The sequence below is a fragment of the Rattus norvegicus genome, chromosome 19 (genome assembly GCF_021556685.1).
Source record: "Rattus norvegicus strain SHRSP/BbbUtx chromosome 19, alternate assembly SHRSP_T2T, whole genome shotgun sequence".
NCBI lineage: Eukaryota > Metazoa > Chordata > Mammalia > Rodentia > Muridae > Rattus > Rattus norvegicus.
The window spans coordinates 10,251,095-10,275,094 of record NC_141552.1 but is presented as its reverse complement, the minus strand read 5'-3'; the positions used below and the strand labels follow the sequence as shown (position 1 = coordinate 10,275,094).

General features: G+C 50.5%; 1 protein-coding gene and 1 pseudogene across 1 annotated transcript; both read left to right on the top strand.

Moving 5' to 3' along the window:
* Positions 1 to 3,843: 3,843 nt before the first annotated feature.
* On the top strand, positions 3,844 to 4,790 carry LOC134483523 (aldo-keto reductase family 1 member B1-like; annotated as a pseudogene).
* Positions 4,791 to 14,174: 9,384 nt separating this feature from the next.
* On the top strand, positions 14,175 to 15,950 carry Ccl17 (C-C motif chemokine ligand 17). The gene is made up of 3 exons (NM_057151.2): positions 14,175 to 14,379; positions 14,967 to 15,084; positions 15,668 to 15,950. Exons 1-3 carry the CDS (start codon positions 14,280 to 14,282, stop codon positions 15,759 to 15,761), a joined length of 312 nt encoding a protein of 103 aa, NP_476492.2. The 5' UTR covers positions 14,175 to 14,279; the 3' UTR covers positions 15,762 to 15,950.
* The last annotated feature ends 8,050 nt before the right edge of the window (positions 15,951 to 24,000 follow it).

The following is a 24,000-nucleotide window of genomic DNA, read 5'->3' as shown; positions in this document are numbered from 1 at the left end:
TGACCTTTTCAGCCAAAGTAATGAGGATTAAATTAATCTGAGTGTTTCTGTCCTGTTTTGTTAGGAATGCGTTTGTTAGGAAGATGTCTGTTTCTTTCCTCGATTTCTTTCTCGTGTAATGTAAAAGCAATGGAGGGACTACCAGTGTTCATCATATTTAAGTCATGAGATTCTAAAAGAATGTCCCTTGGTCCACATCACCACCTGTTCTAAAATGCATAGCGTTTGAGGTTGAACATGGGATAGCTGGATCATGATAGGTGTAACTATGGCTCCGTTGTCATTTTCATTTGGGAATAAAGTATGACTTAAGGAGACGTGAGTGTTGTCACCTTGACTACACCTTGAACTAACTAAAAGCCCACACAGCTGCGCACTCCTGTGAGGGATTTTCCTTGATTGGATCATTTGACTCGCCCTAAATCCGGGCCACACCCTCTCATGGCAGCCCACGTATAGGCCATGGAAGAAGAAAAACCACTTGCTCTCTGCTTACTTGCCTCTCTCTGGCAAGTCGATTCCTTCACCAGCATTAGAACTTCTTTAGGATTGCAACATTTACTGAACTGAGACTTCCGGCCTTGTGGACTGAACAGCTACTGGATTCTTGGACTTTCTGTTGAAAGACAACTATCGTGGGACTAGCTGTGTATACATAGATCATTCTATCAGTTCTTTTCCTCTAGAGAACCCTGACTAATACACCTACCCACCCCTTTGGTTACACTCTTTGTAGATCCTCTTGCCTGGATCTTGGTCCCCCGTCACCTTTGAGCTTAGCTTGGGTGTTGCTCAGTTCAAAGGCCTGGACTTGGTTTAATGGCAGTCTTCTGTGCTCCCAGCTGTAATGCTGCTTCCCTCTGGACCCATAGGCTCCCAGGGGAGGGCTTTCTGTTCCCCCTTCTGTGGCAGTGCCTTCATGGATGCTAGAAGTAGTGACAAGAGAAAAGGACAGAGCCTCCTATGTCCTTTGACACCCCCTAACCTGGTGTCTGTACTGTACCCCTATCTATCTCCGGGGAGATGGATGTCTGGTGGATAGACCTAATTGCCTCCTGAATGAGCCCCCACCCACCATCATTATACTCTGTAGGGTATTGCTTCCCGGGCCAGGTCAGAACTCCCACTGGGACAATGTCCTGCTTGTCCCCATCCTCCTTAGATAACTGGCTAGCGGCAAAATCCAACAGGCCTGAGCTCTGGACAGCCTGAGAACTTAAACTCATTCCTAACCAAACGATTTTCTGGTCCACATGGCTCTCTGATGTGTGCGTGGGACCACTTTTTATTACATTATCACGGTCATCACCAGATAGATAGGACTGAAGTGCCATCTGCATGGCCTGGGGTAAGAGGAAGAGACATTGTCAGTTGCCAGAGGTAATCATTGGCACCTTCCTGAGAGGTGTCATGAGCTTTGGTGGTGGTGATGGTGTGGTGTGGGGGAGGGGAGAGGGGGGAGAGAGAGGGAGAGAGAGAGAGAAAGAGAGAGAAGAGAGGGAGGGACAGAGAGGGAGAGAAGGAGAGAGGGAGAGAGGGAGAGAGGGAGAGAGAGATGGAGAGAGAGGAATGGAGAGAGGGAGAGAGAGGGAGAGGGAGAGAGAAGGAGAGAGGGAGAGAGGGAGACAGAGGGAGAGAGAGAGAAAGAGGGAGAGAGAGAGAGAAAGAGGGAGAGAGGGAGAGAAGGAGAGAGGGAGAGAGAGGGAGGAGGAGGAGGAAAGAGAGAGAGAGAGAGAGAGAGAGAGAGAGAGAGAGAGAGAGAGAGTTGCAAGGAAGGGCAACCAGAGCCTCATGCATCCTAACCACCAGCCAGATCTCCATCCCTGCTGTAAGCATTTAGACAACGTCCTTATGTAACTCCTGCCGATGCTCTAAGATTAGTTCATGCTGAAAAGAGTTACTTCTTCCACATGGTGTACAAAGGCACAGAGAAGGTTCAGAAACGTACCCAAAGTCGCAAACTTTGGACTGAGAAGAGTAACGCACACATAGCACACAGTCATGGGAAGAAAGGTGTCGGTACCCATCAGCAGAGGATTAATGAGCAATGCTCAGGGAAGTGAAACACAGACCGGGTGCGATCCTGCCGGTGCAAAGCGAAGGGTGCTTTTAGAATTCCACACGGTCAACCCGCACCCCAGGGTCCACACTCAAAACCAACCAACCACGGACCCAGAATATCAGGCCAAAATCGACAACCAGGTGTGGTGGCACACACCTTTAGTCTCAGCAGTGGAGAAGCGGAGTCAGGTGGAGGTGGAGCTCTGTGAGATCAAATCCAACCTGGTCTACAGAAGGGGTTCCAGGCTAGCCAGGGCTACTTAGTGAGATGTGGTTTGAGAGGAAGAACAAACCAAACCAGGGCTGAGGATCTAGCTCAGTGGTAGAGTGCGTGTCTGCTATGCACAGGCCCCACATCCTGTTCTTTTTCTCTTCTTGTCATTTATTATTCCCCAGCAGTCTGCGGTAGATGGCATTCACACGGTGCTTACGTAATGACAGACGATAGAAGCAGCCATCTAAAGAGGAGCACGTAGGAGGATGATCAGAGAGACTGGGAAACACTGTGTCATTTCACAGTAGGGACTTGAACGCTTTTAGCTATCGGTGCCCTCAGGAAGCCCTAGATCCACACCCTGGGCTTCTGAGAAGCAGCTGTATGTTAAAGGTATACACACTGCTTAGGAGAGCACAAAGAAACGTGGGGCCAGCGGGTGCCCAACTCTGCTCTTCCTAGTCCAAGGGGATGTGACTGCAGAAGCACCTGAACATTTCGTGGGCATGGCTAGCCCACTGAGTGCCTGGGCAGGACACACAAGGATGTGGCTCATAGGCCTGGCTTCCTTTGGTTGGTCTGACTTCTTCTAACCCGTAGTCCTGAGCAACCGGGGACAGCATGCTGAAGCTGCCCCCTCTGCTTGTTAAGTTACTCTATCTCATTCTTATACTCCCTTCCTCACCCCCTCCTTCCCCACTGTGTGCATGTGTTGTGCGTGTGTGTGTATGCGTGTATGCATGTGTGTATGCATGTGTGTATGCATGTGTGTATATGCATATGTTGTGTGTGTATGTGTGTATATATGTGTGTATGTGTGTGCATGTGTGTATGCATGTGTGTATGTGTGTGTATGCATGTGTTGTGTGTGTATATGTGTGTATGCATGTGCATGTGTGTGTGCATGTGGTGTGTGTGTGTGTGTGTGTGTGTGTGTGTGTGTGCACGCTTGAGATTGAGCCCAGGGACTCATACATATCCAAAGGCTACACCACACATACACATTCCCATCTCTCTTTCAAAAATATTGTAATTGTCTCTTTTATTTTATGTATGTGGATATTCTGCCTGCCTGAATGTTTGTGTACCACTTGTGTGCCTGTGACAGTGGTCAGAAGAGGGCGGTAGATCCCTTGGCATTGCAGTTACAGACAGTTGTAGCCACCACACGGATGCGGGGCTTGGTTGAATCCAGGTCTTCTGAAGCAGCAGCCAGTCCTCTTAACCACTGAGCCATCTCCCCACCGGCAACTCCCCAGCCTTCCTTTTGCTTTTGTATTTTGAAGCATGGTCTCACTAAGGAGCCCAAGGTGGCCTTAAACTTGTGATCCTCCTGCCTCAGCCTTCCAAGTAACTGGATTGCAGGCCTGTGCCAGCAAGACCTGCCTGCACATCCTTAAAGGCCCACCTGAGAGTCAGGCAGTGGTGGTGCACGCCATTAATCCTAGCAATTGGGAGGCAGAGGAAGGCAGATCTCTGCGTTCAAGGCCAGTCTGGTCTGCAGAGCAAGTTTCAGTTCAACCAGGGCTACATAAAGAAACCCTCTCTTGAAAAACCAAGAGGGGACATTTGCCAGTCCAGTGTCTAACATGCAGCGATCACGGCTAGCCATTTGGAATTCAACAAGGTGCCAAGATGCCCACCCTGGACCTGGCACCTGGATGTCTCCTCCTGGCCAGGTGACCGAGGCTGTGAAGGTTGCTATTGACATGGGGTATCAGCCACATTGACTGCGTCCAGGTGTACCAGAAGGAGAAGGGGATAGGAGTGGCCCTCCAGGAGAAGCTCAAAGAGCAGGTGATGAAGCACCAGGATCTCTTCATTGTCAGCAAGCTGTGATGCACGTTCCACAAGAGCGTGGTGGAAGGAATCTGCCAGAAGACACTGAGCGACCCGCAGCTGGACTACCTGGATCTCAACCTTGTTCACTGGCTTCAAGCCTGGGTCTGAGTATCTCCCACTGGATGTATCAGGAAACGTGGTTCCTAGTGACACCAATGTTGTGGACACTTGGACGGACAACTATGGAACAACTAGTGGATGGAGGTTTGGTAAAAGCAATTGGTGTCTCCAACTTCACCCCTCTTCAGATTGAGGGGATCTTGAACAAACCTGGCTTAAAGTATAAGCCTGCCATTAACCAGATCGAGTGCCACCCATACCTAACTCAGGAGAAGCTGATCGAGTACTGCCATTGTAAAGGCATCGCGGTGACTGCATACAGTCCCCTTGGTTCTCCTAAAGACCTTTCTCTCCTGGAGAATCCCAGGATCAAGGACATTGCAGCCAAGTACAATAAAACTGCAGCCCAGGTGCTGATCCAGTTCCTCATTCAAAGGAACTTGGTAGTGATCCCCAACTCTGTGACACCAGCACGAATTGCTGAGAACTTTAAGGCCTTTGACTTTGAGCCGAGCAGCAAGGACATGACACTCTACTCAGCTACAACAGGAGGGTGTGTGCCTTGGTGAGCTGTGCCAAACACAAGGGTTACCCCTTCCACTCAGAAGTCTGAAGCTGCAGATTCCTGCTCCTCGCCAAGTGGCTTCCACCTGTTCTTCTGCCTCATCTGCCCGTGCAAGTGTCCTGTGGCCTGTGTCCCTCTGCACTGGCTGGCACCTTGCAGACCAGACAGTGAGAGTTGGTTAACCTGACACAGAATCTGGAGGGCAGTACCAGCAGCTGAGGTGTGTGTTTCAGCCTTCCTTGGTCTTTCTTCTTCCCACCTGGAGGACTTTAACACGAGTTCCCTTGTTCCAACCAAGTCGAAACAAGATTTATAGCCCAAGTTGCGCCACTAACACTTAAGTTTGAGTGCTTAAAACTGGAATCCTTTGAGTCAGACTTCTCCTTGCCTCAAATAAAAACTGCTTTGTGGGAAAGAAAAAGAAAAAAAGAAAAGCCAGGAGGGGCAGGGAGACCACCTAAGAGGAAGGAGCCCCAACCGCTGCTCCCATGGGAAGAAGGCAAGGGGGGAAGAACTAGCTTGTGGAGGACGTGGGGAGTAGAGATGATGAGTGGGACAGATGTCCATCTTCCCGAGGTAATCTGTAAAGTCAACGCAACTGCAGTCATCTGTGGAGGTGGATTAAGCTCTGTTCATCTCATTTAAAAATAGAAGCGGCAGCTGAGAGCTGGAAGGAGCCCAAGCGTAGCAGGAAGGGTGTGCGAGCAGGGAGAGGCAAAGCAGGGAGAAAGCTGCTGTCCCTTCCGGCTGGGGCAGAGGCTGTGGGGAGCCAGTTTATCTCAGGAATGGGGTCTTCGGGGCCATGCTTCCCGGGTCTGGACCCTGCTCAGAAGGAGCCACATCCCTCCCCAATCCTGCCTGCTGGGGAGATACGAAGTGGTCGGGAGGTCAAATCACAGTGTTGATGGGGTTTGATTGACCTCTCCCTGGTGGTTTTTTGGCTCTGGCTGGAGTTGGATAAAGGTGGAGGTGGGGGCAGGGATCCTTCAACACGAGCCTTTCAAGCAGACAAGATTTAGTAGGCTCCTTAGAGTCTAGACGCCGCTTCCCAGACGTGGGTGCCTAGCGCTGGCCCTGGTGCTGAACCAAGAGGGTCTGATTGGGTCGGAAAGAGCCCCTGGCAACCCAAACATGTTCCACCCTAGCAACGGCAGACCGCTGAGTTCTCAATGGCTTCTTTCATTGCACCCAACGGTTGAGCCTGTCCCCAGGGCCGTTGGAGAACCAAGGACCCACCTTTGAAATAACCTGGAAACCTGTGGTCTCTAGGAAGAGCTAGCCCTTTGCAGCGTGCAAAAAGAACTGACTTACATGCTAGAGGGAAGTTCGGTGCCTAATGTTCAGATATCAGAGACACGGAGACAGGTTGAAAAGCACGAGAGAGCTTGTGCAAAAGCTTATGGACTCTGCCTCAAGAATGACACCAGGTCGGCTTTCTCTCCTTTCTTCTCTCCCCTCCCCCTTCTTTCTCTCTCTGTCTCAGATGATTGTGGGCCAGGGACCCACAATAAACTGTGCTGAACAAAAGACACATTTTAGCCCGGTGGTAACGTGGTCGGGGGTGCAGCTGGCAAACAGGTGACAAGCAGCAGACTTGAAAGCATCTGTAGCAGAATATTAGCAGAAAAAGTAGCGCCAAGGAGGGGCAGGAGCACCCCGAAACTGGGGCACTTCATGGAACACCCAAACAAGGAGCTAAAGGTGTGTGAGTATCTGCAGACGGTTCTTCCAGAAGGGAGTGTGTCTGGGCATTTGGGGTCGGTGGGAAAGACTCCAGAAGGCTGGGAGTGGCCCAAGAGGGCTGCAGGCTTGTTCCGAGTTAACACAGAGCCTCGGGGAACCTTTAAGCACCAGGAGAGTTGTGACTTTTGGGCTACTGGGCTGGGGACAGGGTGTAAAGCAAGTGTAGTAGAAGTGTCTGGGAGGTGGATGCAGGAATCCAGAGGAGAAGGGGTGGCATCTGAGGCTCGGCGAAGGACGCACTGAGAGTCCTCTAGCAGATGTAAGGTAGGGAGAGAGGAAGAGGCAGTAAGACAGCACTCGGGCTCCTGGCTCGTTCAACCGGAAGGAAGGGGCGGTACACAAGTGGGGGTGAGGGAATCAGGAACTCAGCTTTGGACATGGGGATTGGAGATGCCTATTTGGTGTGTTGAGTAGGAAGCTGGATATGTGTGATTCTGCAGTCTGTGAAAGTCAGAGTCACCAGCATATAGATGGTTTTTCTTTCCTTCCTTCCTTCTTTTTTTTTGCCTGCTATTGCCACCAAAAGGTAGTGTCGACTTCTGATGTCATTGCTATTATTACTCTCATCTTGCAGGTGTAGAAACTAAAGGTTCAGAGGGAGGTGGCTTTGACCCTAAGACGTGCTACCACCCATTAATGGAAGACTGGAACCCCAAGTCAGGCACCCAGCTCACCCATTGCTCCTAACTCTGCTGCTGCAAGGAGCACGCTGGATTTGCCATCTTTTAGAGTGCAGACCATTTCAGAGGCATCCTCCAGAAATGAAAGGGACAGTCCCAGCCACACAGAGGCGGGAGGACACAGAGAGCCTGTGTCGTCAGCTTTTCTGACCGTGTGACAAATGTCAGGGAGAAGTGTGATAAGTAGGAAGGGCTTAGTCCAGCTTATGTTTTGAGTGTGTTGACTCGGGTCTGAGTTGAGTCATAAGAGCAAGACAGAGGGACATGGTGCAACAGGGTTGCTTGCCTCACAGAGGGCAGGATCCAGAGGAAGTGAGGCGGTATATTTTTTACAAGCTCCCCACCCCTCACCACTCAGGTCCCATTTTCTCACAGCCCACATAGTACAATTTCATCAGTGGATAAACCTAAGAATGAAGTTAGCGCCCTTATGAGCTAATCGCCTTTCTCTTTAAATGTTAATAACTATGAAAAATTGTGGGGGTGGGGCATGTGCCACCATGTTCCTGTGTAGCTCACAGGGCGTCTTGTTGGAACTGGTTCTCACCTTCGACCATGTGGGTTCCTAGGACAAACAGGCTGTCAGGCTTGGCAGTAAATGCCGTAAGCACAGAACCAAAGTGCCATGTCCATTTATTTTATTGTTTGTGTCTGAGTGCTTTCCCCGTATATGTGTGTGTGTGTGTGTGTGTGTGTATGAATACCACATGTATGCCTAGTGCCCAAAAGGAGGTGTCTGCGGTGGTTATGAACTACATAACATAACATGGGACCTCTGGAAGAGCAGTAAAAGCTCTTAACCTCTGAGCCATTTCTACAGCACCAACACATAAACCTTTTGGGAGACACTTCATATATCCAAACCACACAGAGCCTTTTATGGGTAATTTTTTTTTGAGACAGACTTGTCCTGGCTGTCCTGGGACTCACTAGGTAAACCAGGCTAGCCTTGAACTCACAGAGATCCTCCTGCCTTTACTTCCTGGGTGCCGAGATTAAAGGCGTGTGCCACCGCCCTAAGTGATGATTGCTTTTGGAGAGAGGAGATAGCATCTTCACTGTGTAGCCCAGGCCGGCCCCAAGCTTTCAATCCCCCTTCCTCGGCCTCCTGGGATAATACAGGAATAGCCCAGTATACAGGCTACTGCCAGTTGGTGGCAGTAGGAGAAACTTCCGGGAGGAAGTGGGTTCCATGGGTTGGATTGTGTGGGTGGAAAGGAAAAGATTGAGGTAGTGGAATGACGAGGAGGTGAGGACAAGTGACTGAGCAGAGCCTCTGTCTGATGACGTGTGGGGGCTGCAGGCCAGGGATGAGTCAAGGGCAAAGCTTCAGACTCCGTGGTGATAGGGAGGTGAGAGCGATGCTGGATGGAGCCTGAGCGGATCCTGAGGCTGAGTGGGTGCCGAGGGCATGGCGTTCTGCCTTCCAAGAGCACATCCATCCATTACCAAGAGCTGTGGAGAGGTGACACTAGAAGGGGTAGTGGACAAAGTCTAGAACCGAGACCTGGGCTCCTGCAAACTTCTGGCCCTGTGCCCTGGAGAGGTTCATCTGAAAATACAAAGGATGCTATGGCTGTCCTGAGGTGGATGTCACCAGGAGCTATCCCTGCTGAGTGCCTACTGACCCACTGTGGGAACACAGGTATGCTCCTGAGGAAGGAGCCCTAGGGAGCCCAGGGGGAGAATCCCATCCCACGCACGTCCCAGAGGGATAGAGTATCAGGAAAGGAGTGTGCTCCTTTCCTGGGAACGAGGAATTTCCCATACTCCCTTCACCTACAGCACCATGATGGAGGGAGTGTCCAGCATCGTGCCCATTGCACAGATAGAAAGGTGAAGGTCACGAAATTGCCCTTGGATATACCAACATGGAAAGATGGAAGAGGGACAGGACAGCAATCGCGATGCCCCTCCCAGGATGTCTGCTGGGTGGCCACACTTCCTGGGAGTAGCCTTGCATGGTTCAGAGGCCCACATCGAGCAGCTTGCCTCAACCACACTGCCAAGGAACAATCACCTCACAGATGGGTGGAGAGGAAGTGGTAGTTGGAAGGGTGGACCACACGAGGGAGAAGGCGATGTGCCGTGAGTGAAAGAAGAAGTAGGAAGTCATGGAGAAGGGCGTGGGTCAAGCAGAGTTCTTTATGAAGCAGAGGGACAGGTGGAAAGGGCTCATGGGATCCCTACCCGGGGGGCGGGGGCTGTGTGGATCCTCGCAGATGCTAACTGTTGCAATGATTATTGGCCATTACTGTGGCCATTCCCCTGCCTCTGGCACTTTATTTTCTGTCAGAAACTGAGTCAGGGCTGGAAGCTGTGGGTGAGAAAGGAGACCTCTACAGGGCGAAGGCAGGCTGTGTGACCCCAGCTTCCACAGAAGCGACTCAGATCGTCAGACATCACAACCCACAGGACGCTGTGAACTAGATGAAGGGTCATGTCCACACCCTAACTGCCCTGAATATGCCCACTCTCCTCACGTAAAGAGCATTCAGCTCAATTCTCTGCCTCTTTCAAGACAAGAGGGACCCCAGAGGGACCCGTGAGTGCTGGGACACGCTGACACAATAAGTTAGATTCCAGATGGCAGCTCACACCTAGAATCCCAGCGTTTGGAAAGCTGAGGCAGGAGGATTGTGACTTCAAGGCCACCTGTGCTACATTAGTGAAACTATGTCCAATAATAATAATAATAATAATAATAATAATAATAATAATAATAATAAATCTGTTAAACTGGGCGCAGATAGCATCCTTCTAGTGCCAGCACTTTGGAAGCTAAGACTAGAGAGTTATGAATTCAAGACAGCCTGTACTACATAGGAAAATTATTAAAGTAAAAGATATTAAAGTAGGGTTGGGGATTTAGCTCAGTGGTAGAGCGCTTGCCTAGCAAGTGCAAGGCCCTGGGTTCGGGCCTCAGCTCTGGGAAAAAAAAAAGATATTAAAGTAAAATAAATAATTGTCCTGAAGCGAAGTATCTGGGCATGAACCCGCCTGCAGTTCAGAAACTGGTGAGTGGCCATGCATGTGTGCACGTGTGCATGTGTGCATGCATTGATGGTCTCTCCATCCACATCCATTCATCCACATATTCACCCATCCACTTGCCTCACCTATCAGCCATTCACCCATCCGTCCAACCACACACTACTTCCAGCTGGGGCATTTAACTGAGCACCTACTATGTTCTCTGGGTGCTACTGGGTCTTGTTTTTTGCGGATTCCACAGTCTTTGAGGGTGACGCAACACACAAATGCAACGTGAAGACAAGTAAAATAGTGACTCGGTGACCTCTGAACACAGTAGGGTGGGAGTCAAAGACGCGAGAAGGAGTCCAAGCCGTGATCCGAAGAAGACCAGAGTGTAAGGAAGTGGGAGAGGTGGATGTGAAGGCTTTGGACAAGAGGAACAGACCTGGGTGTCCATGAACTGGAAGCTGAGTAGTAAGAGGTGGCGCTGCAGGAAGGGCTGAGGCTGGGGATGTACAGGGGGAGGCGACTGCACTGAGGGTGTTGGGGAGGGGAGGTGTAAGGAAAGATGGCTGGGTGTTAAAATAGAGGACTCCCTGGACAAGGCCCTGGGATGACATTTCTGTGCTACCTTCCACTCCGGCTATGTGACAAGTGTCCCAAACCATTGAAGGTGATGAAGAGCTTCCAGTCCAGCTACCTGCTCTGTGACCTAGGCATCCTAAGACTATCCCAAGCCTTAAGATCCATGCCTAGGAAGAGTCTTGGTTAGAAGCAGGCACCTCTCAGGGTGAAAGGCCCAGAATTCCACTGGTCCAGCTTCTTCTGGTCAAAGTAGGAAGGGGTCTCAGTGCCACTAACAGCTAGAGTCTAGCTGGTCTTGCCCCAAGGACTCCCTTGAGGCAGAAGTTCAGAGGTGGGGGGCAGAAGAGGGAGCCAGAGCACAAGTCGTGAGTCTGGCTGCCTGGGGGTGCAGGGATCTGGACATGGCATGCCCAAAGATGCTAGAACATTCCACTTGGAAGGTCCCCAGGGAATCCACGACATTGCTGGGGTAATGGAGCAGATTTGGTGTGGATAATCCCTGGGCAGGAAAGCCCCTCACAAATGTCCCTTCATGTTGCTTCCCCAACAGTGTTAAACTACAGGATTCTCCCCTGTTCTTGTCCGCACTCACCAGTTATGCTAGGATGGACAGTTCTGATCTAGCGACTGGGCTCTTTCCCTCAGAGTTCATGGTGGTGTCCCAGTTTGCCTCTCTGTGTGTGCTCCCTCTGAACCTCTGCCTATTCTATGCCATGGTTATAGAGTCGCCCTTATCGCCTCTCTGGGTAGGAATTCTACCTGCAAAGACCTTCGAATTACCACATCCTCTTAGACAGTCCTCCAATGTGCCTATCTCACCTGTAGCCCCCTCCCCACTTCCTGGGGAACCTCCCCAAGAGCAGTAGGTAGGCTGCCAAGACCTGAGGGGACACCTAGACAACTGCAGTCCTGCCCTCCTCGAGTCAAGAGGTCACTGTTCAGACTCTGTTCTTGCTGCTGGCTGCCCAGCTGCTTCTCTAGAAGGACCGGGGATTTGGGTCTTTCTGGAGAAAAGATCTCAGCGTGCTGTGCATGTGGGGAGTTTCCAAAGCGGTGCCCGGGCTGTGTCCCTGGCAACAGAATGGTTGATTGCAGCATAATCGTCCGTTTCTGTGCTCTGGAGCAGAGCACCATGTGATGGCCTCTGCCGCCACTGGGAAGAGAATGCAGGGGTGAGGGTGACAGTCGGGGGAGAGGCCAGCAGGGGTGCGGTGAGGTTAAGAGATACCCATAAGGAACAGATCAGCAGACAGCTCCCTCCCAGCTCTTTCTCAAGCATGAGGCTCCTGTCTCCAGGTTACAACCTCCTACCTGGTTCTCAGACCAGACCAGCCTTTACCTGGGACACCGCTAGACAAATATAACCTTCTCTGTGGCCATAGGACAGTCAGCCTCCCCTGCATTCTCTCTGAAGCGCTGCAAGTCTGGCCTGGAGAGCCAGGGTGCAGCCAGACAAGCTAAAGGCTTGTAAAAGCTGTAGCTGTAAGGAGGGCAGGGAATCTGGCAGCCACAGGACTCCAAGGGAAGCAGAGAATCACTAGGATGGCCTGCCAAAGGAAGAGCCCTCCTTTGCCAGTTCTACTACCCCCGGTACCTGGGAAGTATGTGGACTTCCCTGCACAGGGGATGAAATTGAGGCCCGGAGCATTAGCGAGATGCCCTAGGTCACGGTGAAACAATGCCACAGGTCACAGCCCACAGGAAAGTTTGGATGATGTAGGAGAATGCCCAGGCCTCAGGACCTGAAACAGCCATCGTCCTGGCAGGGAGAAAGGATGCCTGGATTTTCTCCTCTTGGTCTCAAGAGTGTCCCCGGGACTGATGGGCTTATACTCTGAGCACTGTTCCCAAGAGTCTGGTCTGAACGGATACTGGCTGCCGTTCCTATATCACTCCCCAACCCCACCCCTGAGACAGGGCTTCTCTGAGTAACCCTGGCTGTCCTGGAACTCACTCTGTAGACCAACCAAGCTGGCCTCGAACTCACAGAGCTCTGCCTGCTTCTCTACCTCCAGTATTGAGATTAAAGGCATGGGACGCCACCACCCGGGTTACCGTTACTTCTAGCGAAAATTTAATGGCGGTTCAATGGTTAATATGGGGCCAGACCTGATAGCATGAGAGGAGGTGAGGGAGGATGGGGTGTCATTGCAAACTGCCTCTGGTCACTTAGGGGCAAGGAGAAGCCCGGCCCAGAACTCAAGTGACAGAATCAAAGCCCAAACACCTACAGGCCTCCACTGCCCTGCCTGCCACAGTACTGCACCCCTGGGGACAGGTAATAAGAGAAGAGATGGCTTTGGCCTGGAAAGGCCTCTTAGTCTGAGAGAGTGGGGCGCCGGATCGAAGGAAAATGGGAAGAGAAAGGGGTCCCTCAGCCTGCACTTGGGTTTCTTGCTGGCTGAGAGCCAATTGCCAAGAGGAGCTGGGATGTGGTTCAGTTAGTAGAGTGCCTGCTAACACATGCACGCAAAACACCCATGCACATAAATGTAATAAATAAATAAGACATCAATAAATTAAAATTTTAAAGAGTAAGGCACAAACGGCCAAACCGGGCCTGGAGGCACATGCCTTATCTGTAAGGTGTCCTGGGTCACACAGCAAAGCAGTGGCATTTCCCTTCATTGTGATAGGGCTCGCTAGCACCTGTGAACTCTGGTAGCTCAGGCTGGCCTCGAACTTGAAACCTTTCTATCTCTGCCTTCCTAGTCGCTGGGATGCCAGGCCTAAGCCACTAGAACTGGTTATTTTTCTCACTAAAGCCAGGCTTTGCTCCATAGTGACTTGTCCTGGAACTCCTTTCTGGGCACTGTTGTTAACGGTCTCGGGGTACGCTGGTAGTACCACAGGTTTCTTAAAAGTCTGCTTGGGGCCTGGCGATGCTGGACAGGCTTCCAGGGCAACCTCTAGCATGCAGCTCCCATCGAGGTAAGCATCTCTCTCTCTCTCTCTCTCTCACTTTCTAGTCCACTAGCACACATGTGGGTACACAGTGACTAAAGTCCCAGTCAGTTTAGCCTCCTGAGCTAAGGGCCAGCCTGGGGAAGCACAAGAATAGGTTTCCTCAGAAATGGATGGAGCTAGGCCTTTTCTACAGAAAAGCCCTGTAACCTGTTCACCCTCCTGTGTACCTTTTGGACCCCTGATCCCTGACTGGCACAGTCCCTAAGATCTCTGTTTAGGCCCCCACCCTGCCTCCACAGGGCATCAGGCACAAAGGAAGTTCACCAGTACTAGGACAAGGGATGAAATGAGTTGAGGCTGAGGCCCTGAATCCTGCTAATAGAGGAACCAAGAAATGTTCCCTTTGAAAAGAGAAGTAAGTCATTGTCATTCCCCTAGACATGGACCCCCTCCTCCTTTGAGTCGAGCGACCATTCTTTGGAAAGCCACAAACATTCCCAAGCTGGACTTCTGCTAAATTATTTCAAATTCTTTGAATTTCTCTAGTCTAGAAGAATTATAGGAGGAGACAGGAGGCGTGGGATGACCTCCGAAGAGGTTAAATAGGTCACCATGACGCTGGGCACCAAGACAAGCAGAAGGACCCATGAAGACCTTCGCCTGGACTTCTGGTACCATGATGTCACTTCAGATGCTGCTCCTGGCTGCCCTGCTTCTGGGGACTTCTCTGCAGCATGCCAGCGCTGGTGAGAGCTGCGCACAGACAGGATAAGGCAGTGGAGGAGCCACTCACCCACCCGCACAGAGACCACAACAGAGACAGTCACACAGAGAAGCTGTGTGACCTATACCCTGTCTGTTCTTACAGGGGTCACAAGGGGGTGGCCGCAGGAACACTGCAGGAGGAACAATGGTGCTGGGGATGGTGGGGGTGATGGGGATGATGTCGGGCACCTGACCCGAGCACACACTTGGAACCCCACCGGCTGCACATCTCATCTGGAGATGTTAGGACATGGTGGCCTTGAGCGTGGGCTTACCATGCAGAACGAATGATTCTCAGAATTGCCACCATTTGTTTCATTAATGAGCTTCATGTATCATCAGGGAACAGCGTAACGACGGAGAACTGGTTCCAAGAATGTATGAAAAGATTTTTATATTTAGTTTAGAAAGGGAAGTTGAAACGAGGTCCCTAGACCCAGCCAGCTGCACATGCAGACACACACGGATGAATATGCAAACATGCAGACACAGGGAGCACAGCTCACACAGGCATACATCAGGCACGTGACCTGACCCTCAGGACACCTGCTTCCTATCGCTCTTCTAGCTCGAGCCACCAATGTAGGCCGAGAGTGCTGCCTGGACTACTTCAAGGGGGCCATTCCCATCAGGAAGCTGGTGACGTGGTTCAGGACCTCAGTGGAGTGTCCCAGGGATGCCATCGTGTGAGTATCCCTCCCTCTGTCCTGCTCCTATGCCTAGAACCCAGAGGGGTAAGTGGGTGGGCCTTGGAGGGCCCAGGAAGGCCACTGGGAAAGAGGGAAGGAAAGTGCAAGCTGGGGTCCCCTGGGTCAGCAGCGTTGGGCACCCAGGGAAGCTCTTGTACCTCACACAGCCGCTGGGGGGGCGGTGCCGGGGGGGGGGAGGTCCAACCTCTTTATGGATGGTGAAATTGAGTCTCCAAGATGGATAGGACGTCCCAGGTTACAGAGCCAGCAGGCAGCAATGCCGTCCCCTCCTGCTCTGGGTCTGACTGAATAGAGGATAACACACAGCCTGAGGCTTCGTCTCTCACTTCTACTCATCAGGCTCAAGGTGCTCTGAGAGACCAGGCTTTCAGCCCTACAGCCCTGGCCCTAGGGAGGCTGGGATGGAGTCGGGGTCCCAGTAGGAAGGAGTCGCTAATGGCGTATGTAATGTCATCCAGCTCATGCCCAGGTCGCTCAGTGTTCAGGTCAATGCAGGTGTGGCTGGTTGCCGAGCTCTGAAGGCCTTCCTGTCTCTTACTCACTGCCTTCCTCTGTGCAGGTTTGAGACTGTCCAGGGAAGGCTTATCTGCACAGACCCCAAAGACAAGCATGTGAAGAAGGCCATCAGACACCTGAAAAACCAAAGGCTGTGATCTTCCCAGCGAGTCATTTGGAGACTCCAGAGCTGCTGTCCATGGCCTCAACCTCGAGCTGCCTGTGTCCAGTGGAGGCCTCGAGAGCCCAAGAGCTGCCACAGAGCAGGAGTCCCTGTCCCCTTTGTATAGACTCTTGTGTGCTGCAGACGCACACACAAAAGCACGGATTAAAGTCTTCCTCCTTCAGACTGGGTCAGCGCATTCTGTCCCCACAATGCAGAACTCCTTCCATTCTGGCTGGTCACACAGGACAGCTGGTCCTGCCTCTGCCCAGGTTACCTGAGGCTGAGAGGGAGACATGGTCCCATACAAGTGAGAGTGGAACTGGGGTGACATGGTCGAGGGCAGGGCAGGGCAGAGGTGGACAAGGAGCCCAGCAGGACCCTCGCAAGGGTCCCTCCTCCTTCTGTATCCCATGGAAAGTGTTCAAAGGAATCCCAAGGGGGCCTGTCTTCCCTGTACCCCAAGTCTCCCCATCACCTCAAGGCCAGCCCCTAGGCCAGCTCCTATTGTCCCACATGAAGCTGCACTGAACTCTGTCACAAACATGTCCAGACCCTTCTGCAGGTGTCTGTCTTCTTGGAGGACCTGTCTCTCCTCCTTCATTTCCAAGTATCGTTGTCGCCCCCACCACTCCCCCCACCCCACCCCCGCCTCCGCTGCAGTCTGTCTGGCTCTGGGAAATGGTCTTCTTTCAGAAGACCCACCACCTAAGGCTTGATGGCCACTTTATCTCCTTCTGCCCCCAGGCTCCAGCAGGCCCCCAGGCTCGATTCCTCCTCCGTTCCCTCTGCACAAGCCCTGGGATTTCTTCCCCAGCTCTTAGGGGCTGGCTGCCTTGCCACTGGCCTCGGATGCTGGCAGCTCATCAAACTATGCCTGTGTGTGCTTGCAGACGTGGCTCTCCATTCTACCGAGGGCTCTATGAGCACTCTGGGGCCACTGTGAGCCACTGAAGGAACGGCACAGGAGTCTAGGAGGCCCCCGTGTCCAAGCCTAGCTCAGCGCTGCGGCTGGATTGTGGAGGGAGTTGGCGTCTTGGTATTCCAGGTCAACCTTGCCAATCAGCATGCCTCGCTTTCTAGGTCGGGTGTAGCACGGGCAAGAGTCCTCTTCCCAGGACTCTTGCCAGGCTGCAGTAGTCATCTGAGGGAAGTTTTTTAACCTGTTGCTGCCACCTTGTGGCCAGATTTTGCCTTGCATAACGAATGCTAAGTGTCGTGATAGGGGTAGAATTAAGAACAAGGAAGGCATAAGGCTGGTGGCCATGAAGTGGTTTCTGTGAGCCCAGGTTCCTTCTGTAACAATAGGCATCTCTCCCTTGAGCACCAGGAATATCCCTCCAACAATTGCTTAAGATTCTGAGTCCTGGGGTACCTTATTATGTTGGGAAGGGGGAGGGCAGGGGACAGGCTCTGAATCCAGGGACTAGAGTAAGGGTAGTTAGTAGGAGGGGTAGGCAAAGGGGAGCCCTACTGAAGGAAGAAGAGCTCAGGCTGGAGCCTGAAGACATTCTTGGGTTCCTCAGAGTATGCTTGGCCCCGTTTGCTCAGATCTCTTGTGCTCGTGAGGTCTTCCAGAGACACCTGTTGGGTAAACTCAGCTAAGCAGGGCAGCTCAAAGAGACCTGTGAGCCCTGGGGAGAGTAAAAGGGTTGTTTCAAGGCTGCTGTGCAGAGAAAGTGTGGGGCCACAACTGGCAACAAAATGCAGGGTTCTGATCCAAGCTAACCACTTGGGAGGGTGCAAGGGTGTGTGGTGATAACCCCCATATTCCTGGGGGCACTTTAAGGGACTGGGGCTTGAAGACTCTCATGTTTAATGAGAGAGGGGTGGAAATGGGGGTGGGCAGTGGGGAGGGATGCAAGGTATCCATTTGTCCTCTGTCTTCAAAGTGCTTCTCCTGTCTACTTCTGAAATAGTTTCCCTTTGGTGCTCCGTGCAAACACCACCATGCCCACAAGACCTTCCATGGTCTTCTTACTTTTGTAGGACACCAGCCTGACATACACATGCCTAATCTTGGCCAAATGTCACCTGTCACTTAGGGAGACTTAGATTCCCCCAATATGTTTATAGTCTTTGATAACTTGGGTGAGATAACTCACTAAATTAATTATTTACATTGTGGACATTTGATAATATATTTTGTCAACAATGGCTGGGTGAATTCCTAAAAGAACACCTACAAGGAAATAAATTTCCAGAGAATTCCTAACACTGAAGCACCTTTTAAGATGTGGAAATTGAAATTGGCTAGTTCTTCAATACCCCACCAGGGGGCGCGCTGGCACAGTAATAGAGGTCCAAGATTGCTGACAGCCGCATATACTCTGGCCTTAGCTGATTGAAATTATGGAAGACCTGAAACAGGGGTGTCTGTAGCTGGTCAGATGGTCCCTTTTGGGGAGCATAGGTCAGGAAACCACCAAATATACTACCAGAGTTAGCAAGATGGGGGATGGAGTTGCAGGGCCACTAACACCAGGAGCTTGGGCAAACTCCAAGAGCACTAAGAAGCACACAGGCTTCTATTTCCTTCACCTGTAACTGTTTATCATCCACTTATCACAAGGCCACAAATAGCAAATGGCGTTTGTATACCTGTGATCCAACTTTTGTGAGTTTTTAAAAATCACTATAAGCCAGACATGTTGACTCACGCTTGTAATCCCGGCACCTGTGTTGTAGTAAGCATTAATTGAGGGTTTCTACCTCACCCTAGATCATTTACTGCCCAAATAAAAGACACAAAGCCTTTATATTTATAACAAGCCTTAAAGCACTAGAGCTGGGCAGATATTAACCCTCGATGCTATTTTGTCTATGTCCCTGTCACAAATCCCGAGATACCACTTGCTGTGTTCTGCCTGGATCGCTCCTACTCTAACTGGCCGGCCCTCACGGACATGCTCTCATGATCCAGCGATCCCATGATGCCTTCTTCCCCCTTCTTCTTACCTTTTTGGTCTCTCCTCAGTCCCCAAGGCTGGGAACCAAAGCCCCGTCTACACCTCTTCTGCCCAGCTACAGGCTGCAGGCATCTTTATTCAACCAATAGTTTTAAACTGAGGAGCAAGGTTTGCAAACAAAAGGTGGCGTAGGTGAGAACTCCCCCATCTTGAGGCAACTGGACCTTGGGATACAGAATTTAGAATTACACTACAGCAACAGAGCAAACCTCAACACACCCTCGAGGTCGGGGCAAGAGCCAGCTTCTGTAACAGTGCGGCTGAGGACAGCCTGGAGCGTAGGAGAATCTAACTCCAAAGCAAAACCGAAATGACAGTGTAAAGTCACTTGCTGCTCTTCCACAGGACCCCAGTTTGATTCCCAGCACTCACATGGCCACTCACTGCTGTTTTCTTTGGGTCTCTAAAAGTACCAGGCACACACATGGTACAGACATATGCAGAGGAAACCCCCGTACAGCTTACTGGATTAAAGGCATGCACGACCATGTTCAGCCAGGAATATTTTAAAATGAGATCATAGGTGGTTTCTAGGGTGCCTTAGAGAAGAGTATGGGCTGAGGAGATAAAGCCATAGACCCCAAGGATTAAATTAAATCCTATTATCCTAGGTTACAAGGAAGTTAAGACATGTCCTGACTACAGCAACCAAAATCACTATCATGCTTTTGAGATTCTCAAAGACATCCTCAGTATGCCCTATGCTCTGCCACTGCCTGGCTGTGGGCTCTCACAAGATGGCCTCCCTTCCCTCACACTTCTCCAGCAACAGTGACCTGTTGAGGATGGACCCAGTTAAGTCACTTTCGGCCTCAAACACCTTACAGAAACCCCGTGTTGTTTGTGGTCCCGTTGAATGACATGGGCACCCTTTCTGTATTGATTGGTTGTTTTATCAACACAAGCTCGAGTTATCTGAGGAGCTCAATAGAGAAAATGCCTCCATCCGATTAGCCTGCTGGCAGGTCTATGGGTATTTTGGTTAGTGATTGATGTGGGAGGGCCCAGCCCACTGTGCCTTAGGTTGTATAAGGCTGAGCAAGCCATGAGGCATGGGCCTGTAAGCAGCGTTTTTCTGTGGCCTCTGATAAGACTGCAAGCAGTCTAGACGTCTCTGGATTCAGTTTAACTTCACCCTTTTTCAGGTGGTGGTGGGTTTTGGAGTAGTAGACTCTCCTATATGGTCCAGGCTCACTCTGAACTCAAGTCATGCACAACGCCTCCTGACTACCAGGATTATGCACATGAATGTCACTCCTTTAAGGGTTGAGAATGGACAAAGCCTCCTAGACAGTGTGCACAGCACTCTGTGTGCAGGGTTCCAGGAACTATGAATGGTTTTGAATAAAACTATTTTCTATGTGAGACATCGCCATCTTTAAAGTTATTTATAGATTGACCTTTCCCCCTTCTTTTTTTTTTTTTTTTTTTGTTCTTTTTTTCGGAGCTGGGGACTGAACCCAGGGCCTTTCGCTTCCTAGGCAAGCGCTCTACCACTGAGCTAAATCCCCAACCCCTCCCCCTTCTTTCTTTTTTGGAGGCAGTTTATGTATCTCTGGGTGTTCTAGAAGTCACTCTGTAGACCACACTGGCCTGTAACTTAGAGATCCACCTGCTTCAGCCTCCTGAGTGCTGTGAGTAAAATCATGTGCCATGATGCTCGAGTTCTGTCTTGTAGATGATGTTTTCCTCTGAAGACTGTTGTGTACACGTCAGCATATGTGGGTGCCACGAGGCCAGGGGTCAGACTCCCTGGAGCTGATCTGCAGGCAGTTGTGAGACACCTGACATGGGTGCTAGGAACTGAACTCAGGACCTCTGGAAAAGCAATAAGTTCTTAACTTCTGAGTCATCTTTCTAGACCTATAAATCAACTCAATTCCTGGCTAATTCTTGAACTGCATCTAAGTAACTATTTTGATATTTTTGTGGGGTCCCCCCCTTCCCATTTCATTTTGGGCTTTATTACTTCTGTGCTTTGACTTATTTTTAAACTTTTCAGGTGGAGAATTAGCTCCGTAGTGAAAAACACTTGTCCTTCCAGAGATCTAGTTTTAATTCCCAGCATCCACAGGGCCACTAACAATCATCTCTAACTACATACAGTTCTAGTGAATCCAATATCCTCTTCTGTCTGGGGGCCCTGTGCACACGTGACACACATATAGATGCTGACAACATACTAACACATTGTCATAGTCAGGGTTTCTATTCCTGCACAAACATCACGACCAAGAAGCAAGTTGGGGAGGAAAGGGTTTATTCAGCTCACACTTTCACGTTGCTGTTCATCACCAAAGGAAGTCAGGACTGGAACTCAAGCAGGGCAGGAAGCAGGAGGTGATGAAGAGGCCATGGAGGGATGCTTCTTACTGGCTTGCTTCCCCTGGCTTGCTCAGCTTGCTTTCTTATAGAACCCAGGACCACCAGCCCAGGGACGGCACCACCCACAATGGACTGGGTCCTTCCCCCTTGATCACTAATTGAGAAAATGCCTTACAGCTGGGTCTCATGGAGGCATTTCCTCAAGGGAGGCTCCTTTCTCTGTGATAACTTCAGCTTGTGTCAAGCTGACATACAAAACCAGCCAGTACACACAAAAATCTCAAGAAAAAGTTGTTGTAGGTAACTCATAAAGTGGTAAGTACACGTATGTGTATGTACGTATGTATGTATGTATGCATGCATGACGTAGTGAGGCTCACTTCATACGATGTTCCAATACATTCACTTTGACTCCATTCTGTTCCCAGTCCATTGCGGGACTCTGTCCTCCCTTCTTCCTCGTGACATTCCCAACAACCCAAACTGTTCTCCCATCTTCGGTGAGCCTGCTGGTAAGCGCCCTCATCATGTCTCCACGTCATGACCACTTCCTGTAATGCTCTCGTGTCTCTGTATTTTATACATCTGTGTAATTTTTAGCAAAAATTTTGCCCTGGGCGAGTGAGATGGCACAGCAGGCAAAGGTCCCTGCCACTAAACCTACCTGAGTTTGACCTTGGAACCCACACAGGAAAGGAGACAAACTCCACATTGTCCTCTGAGCTCCTCACACAAACTGTGGCAAACACATGAAATTAAGTGAAAACAAAGGTTCTGGTCAGTGTTCATCAGCTGTGGTGACATTCTCCACAGCACTGCTATGTAAGCGTGCTTACTTTAACTTTCGTTTTTCGGGTAGCATCTTGCTATGGTCCAGCATGGCTTTGAACCCTCCATCCTGCCTTTGCCTCCTGCCTGCTAGCATTACAGGCTACGTGGGCTCTTTATGGAGCCGCTGTGCTGTTCCGCATATGGAATACATCCCTGGAAGTCCCTGTCAGGAGCTTCAGGACTTTGTTCTGGCCTAGAAGTATCCTAACATACTAAGTACATGTACGTATAAGGCACATATGTGAGGGGGCCTGGGGCTGAAATCATCTTGCCAGTGGATGTGGTGGCTCAGCTTCAGGTCGGCACTCAGGAGGTTGGAGCAGAACTGCCTTTTTAGGTGAGCATGGACTACAAGGTGAGCTGTAGGCCAGCCTAGGCTCTTGTATGAGACCCAGTCTCAAACCAACCAACCAAGTATCCTTCTACCCCGAAAGCCTGCCTCCCCGATTCATCTCTGTTCCAGAACAGATTCTGGTCTCAAGTGTGTTCACCAGCTTTCTGGAACATCTTTGTCACATGTACTCAAGTTATATGTATATGAACGCATCCTTTAGATGTTTTTAATTTTCCTTTCACCTCTCCCTCTCTCCCTCTCCCTCCCTCTCTCTCTCTCACACACACACATACACCATCTGAGCACCCACAGCTATATTGGGCCTATAACTCGCTCCTTTTTTTTAAATTATTTATTTATGTGCACTGTAGCTGTCTTCAGACACACCAGAAGGGCATCAGATCCCATTACAGATGGTTGTGAGCCACCATGTGGTTGCTGGGAATTGAACTCAGGACCTCTGGAAGAGCAGTCAGTGCTCTTAACTGCTGAGCTATCTCTCCAGCCCTCTCGCTCTTAAGGGCCACCTGATTGCACCCGAGGTTCTTGCTTAGGATTTTTGGTTTTCAACAGTCTCATTATGTGGCCTAGCCTGACTAGACCTTTGGCTCAGGCTACTTTAAACTTTCAATCTTCCTGCTTCAGCCTCTGGAGTGCTGGAGTTACAGGTGTGCACCACAATACCTGGCTGGGGTGTTTTTTTTTACCTTGTCTTCTGCTGTGTGGGAAAAGTCTTCTCTAACACAGAATGCACTTTAGAATCACCTGGGAAAGCCTCGCAAAACACTGCTGACTCCAGAGATTCTGATTTAACTAGTCTTTGTAAGTAAAACCCAGGCACAGGAGGTTGTTTTTATTTTTGGAAGCTGCCCGGTGATTCTCATGTTCAGCCAGTGTTGAACTGTCCAAATAAATCCTGCTGTGTCCCGCCTGGCCACACCTCCATCCTTATCTGGTAGGGTGTCTGCTTAGCCTTCCGAAAATCCCCATCACCATATACTGGGTGAAGCAACATTTTGTAACATCAGAGAACTATCAGCTTCAGGCAATGGCAGGCCGTCTCACTCATTCCCCTCATGCTTCAGCTCCAGGCCCCTTAAGGCCCAGCTGTCACCAAAACGGAGGAAAGATGTGGCTTGCCTCTGTTGCCTAGACCAACCAAGTGATTTCAGAACGAGGTGAGATAGAGTGCATACTACCAGACTCTAAGCCAAAGACCTTAGAGTTAAGAAGCCAGGGAGCTGGAGGAATCCTCAATGGTTAGGAGAACTTAGCTGCCTCTAGGGAGGACGTAAGTTTGATTCCCAGCACCTACACAGCAGCTCAGTCCAGAGGATGTGATACTCTCTTCTGGGCTCCATGGGCACTGCACAAACCTGGTGCACAGACATATACGCAGACACACACAGCAAATGAAAACCTTTTTTTAAAGCCAGGTTTGACATGATGGGACATGCTTGTAATGCCAGTATCTGGGAGCCTGAGGGTCACCGTGTGCTCAGGCTAGTTTGGTCTGCACTGTGAGATTCAGGCTCCTGTAGCCAGAGCTTGTTTCAGACAGGGGGAAGAGAGGAGGAGGGGAGGAAGATGGAGGTTGAATTCAGTGACAGCTAACACTGTTTTTGGATTCTTTACTATAAGCTTACAAATGGCTGAAACTGTTCCTTAGGCTAGTGTCACAGAATCAAGAGTCTGGACAGAAAACAGCTGTGCCCCACCATACACACTCCAAATCCCTCAGCGTGCAATGGTAGCCAGGTAAAGGCCTACATGTG

Bases quoted from the DNA above. Each gene is read 5' to 3' on its own strand.
- Ccl17 (NM_057151.2), top strand. From the start codon at position 14,280: ATGAAGACCTTCGCCTGGACTTCTGGTACCATGATGTCACTTCAGATG. The intron at 14,380-14,966 runs GTGAGAGCTGCG...TCGCTCTTCTAG, and splicing joins TCTGCAGCATGCCAGCGCTG to CTCGAGCCACCAATGTAGGC. The intron at 15,085-15,667 runs GTGAGTATCCCT...TCCTCTGTGCAG, and splicing joins TGTCCCAGGGATGCCATCGT to GTTTGAGACTGTCCAGGGAA.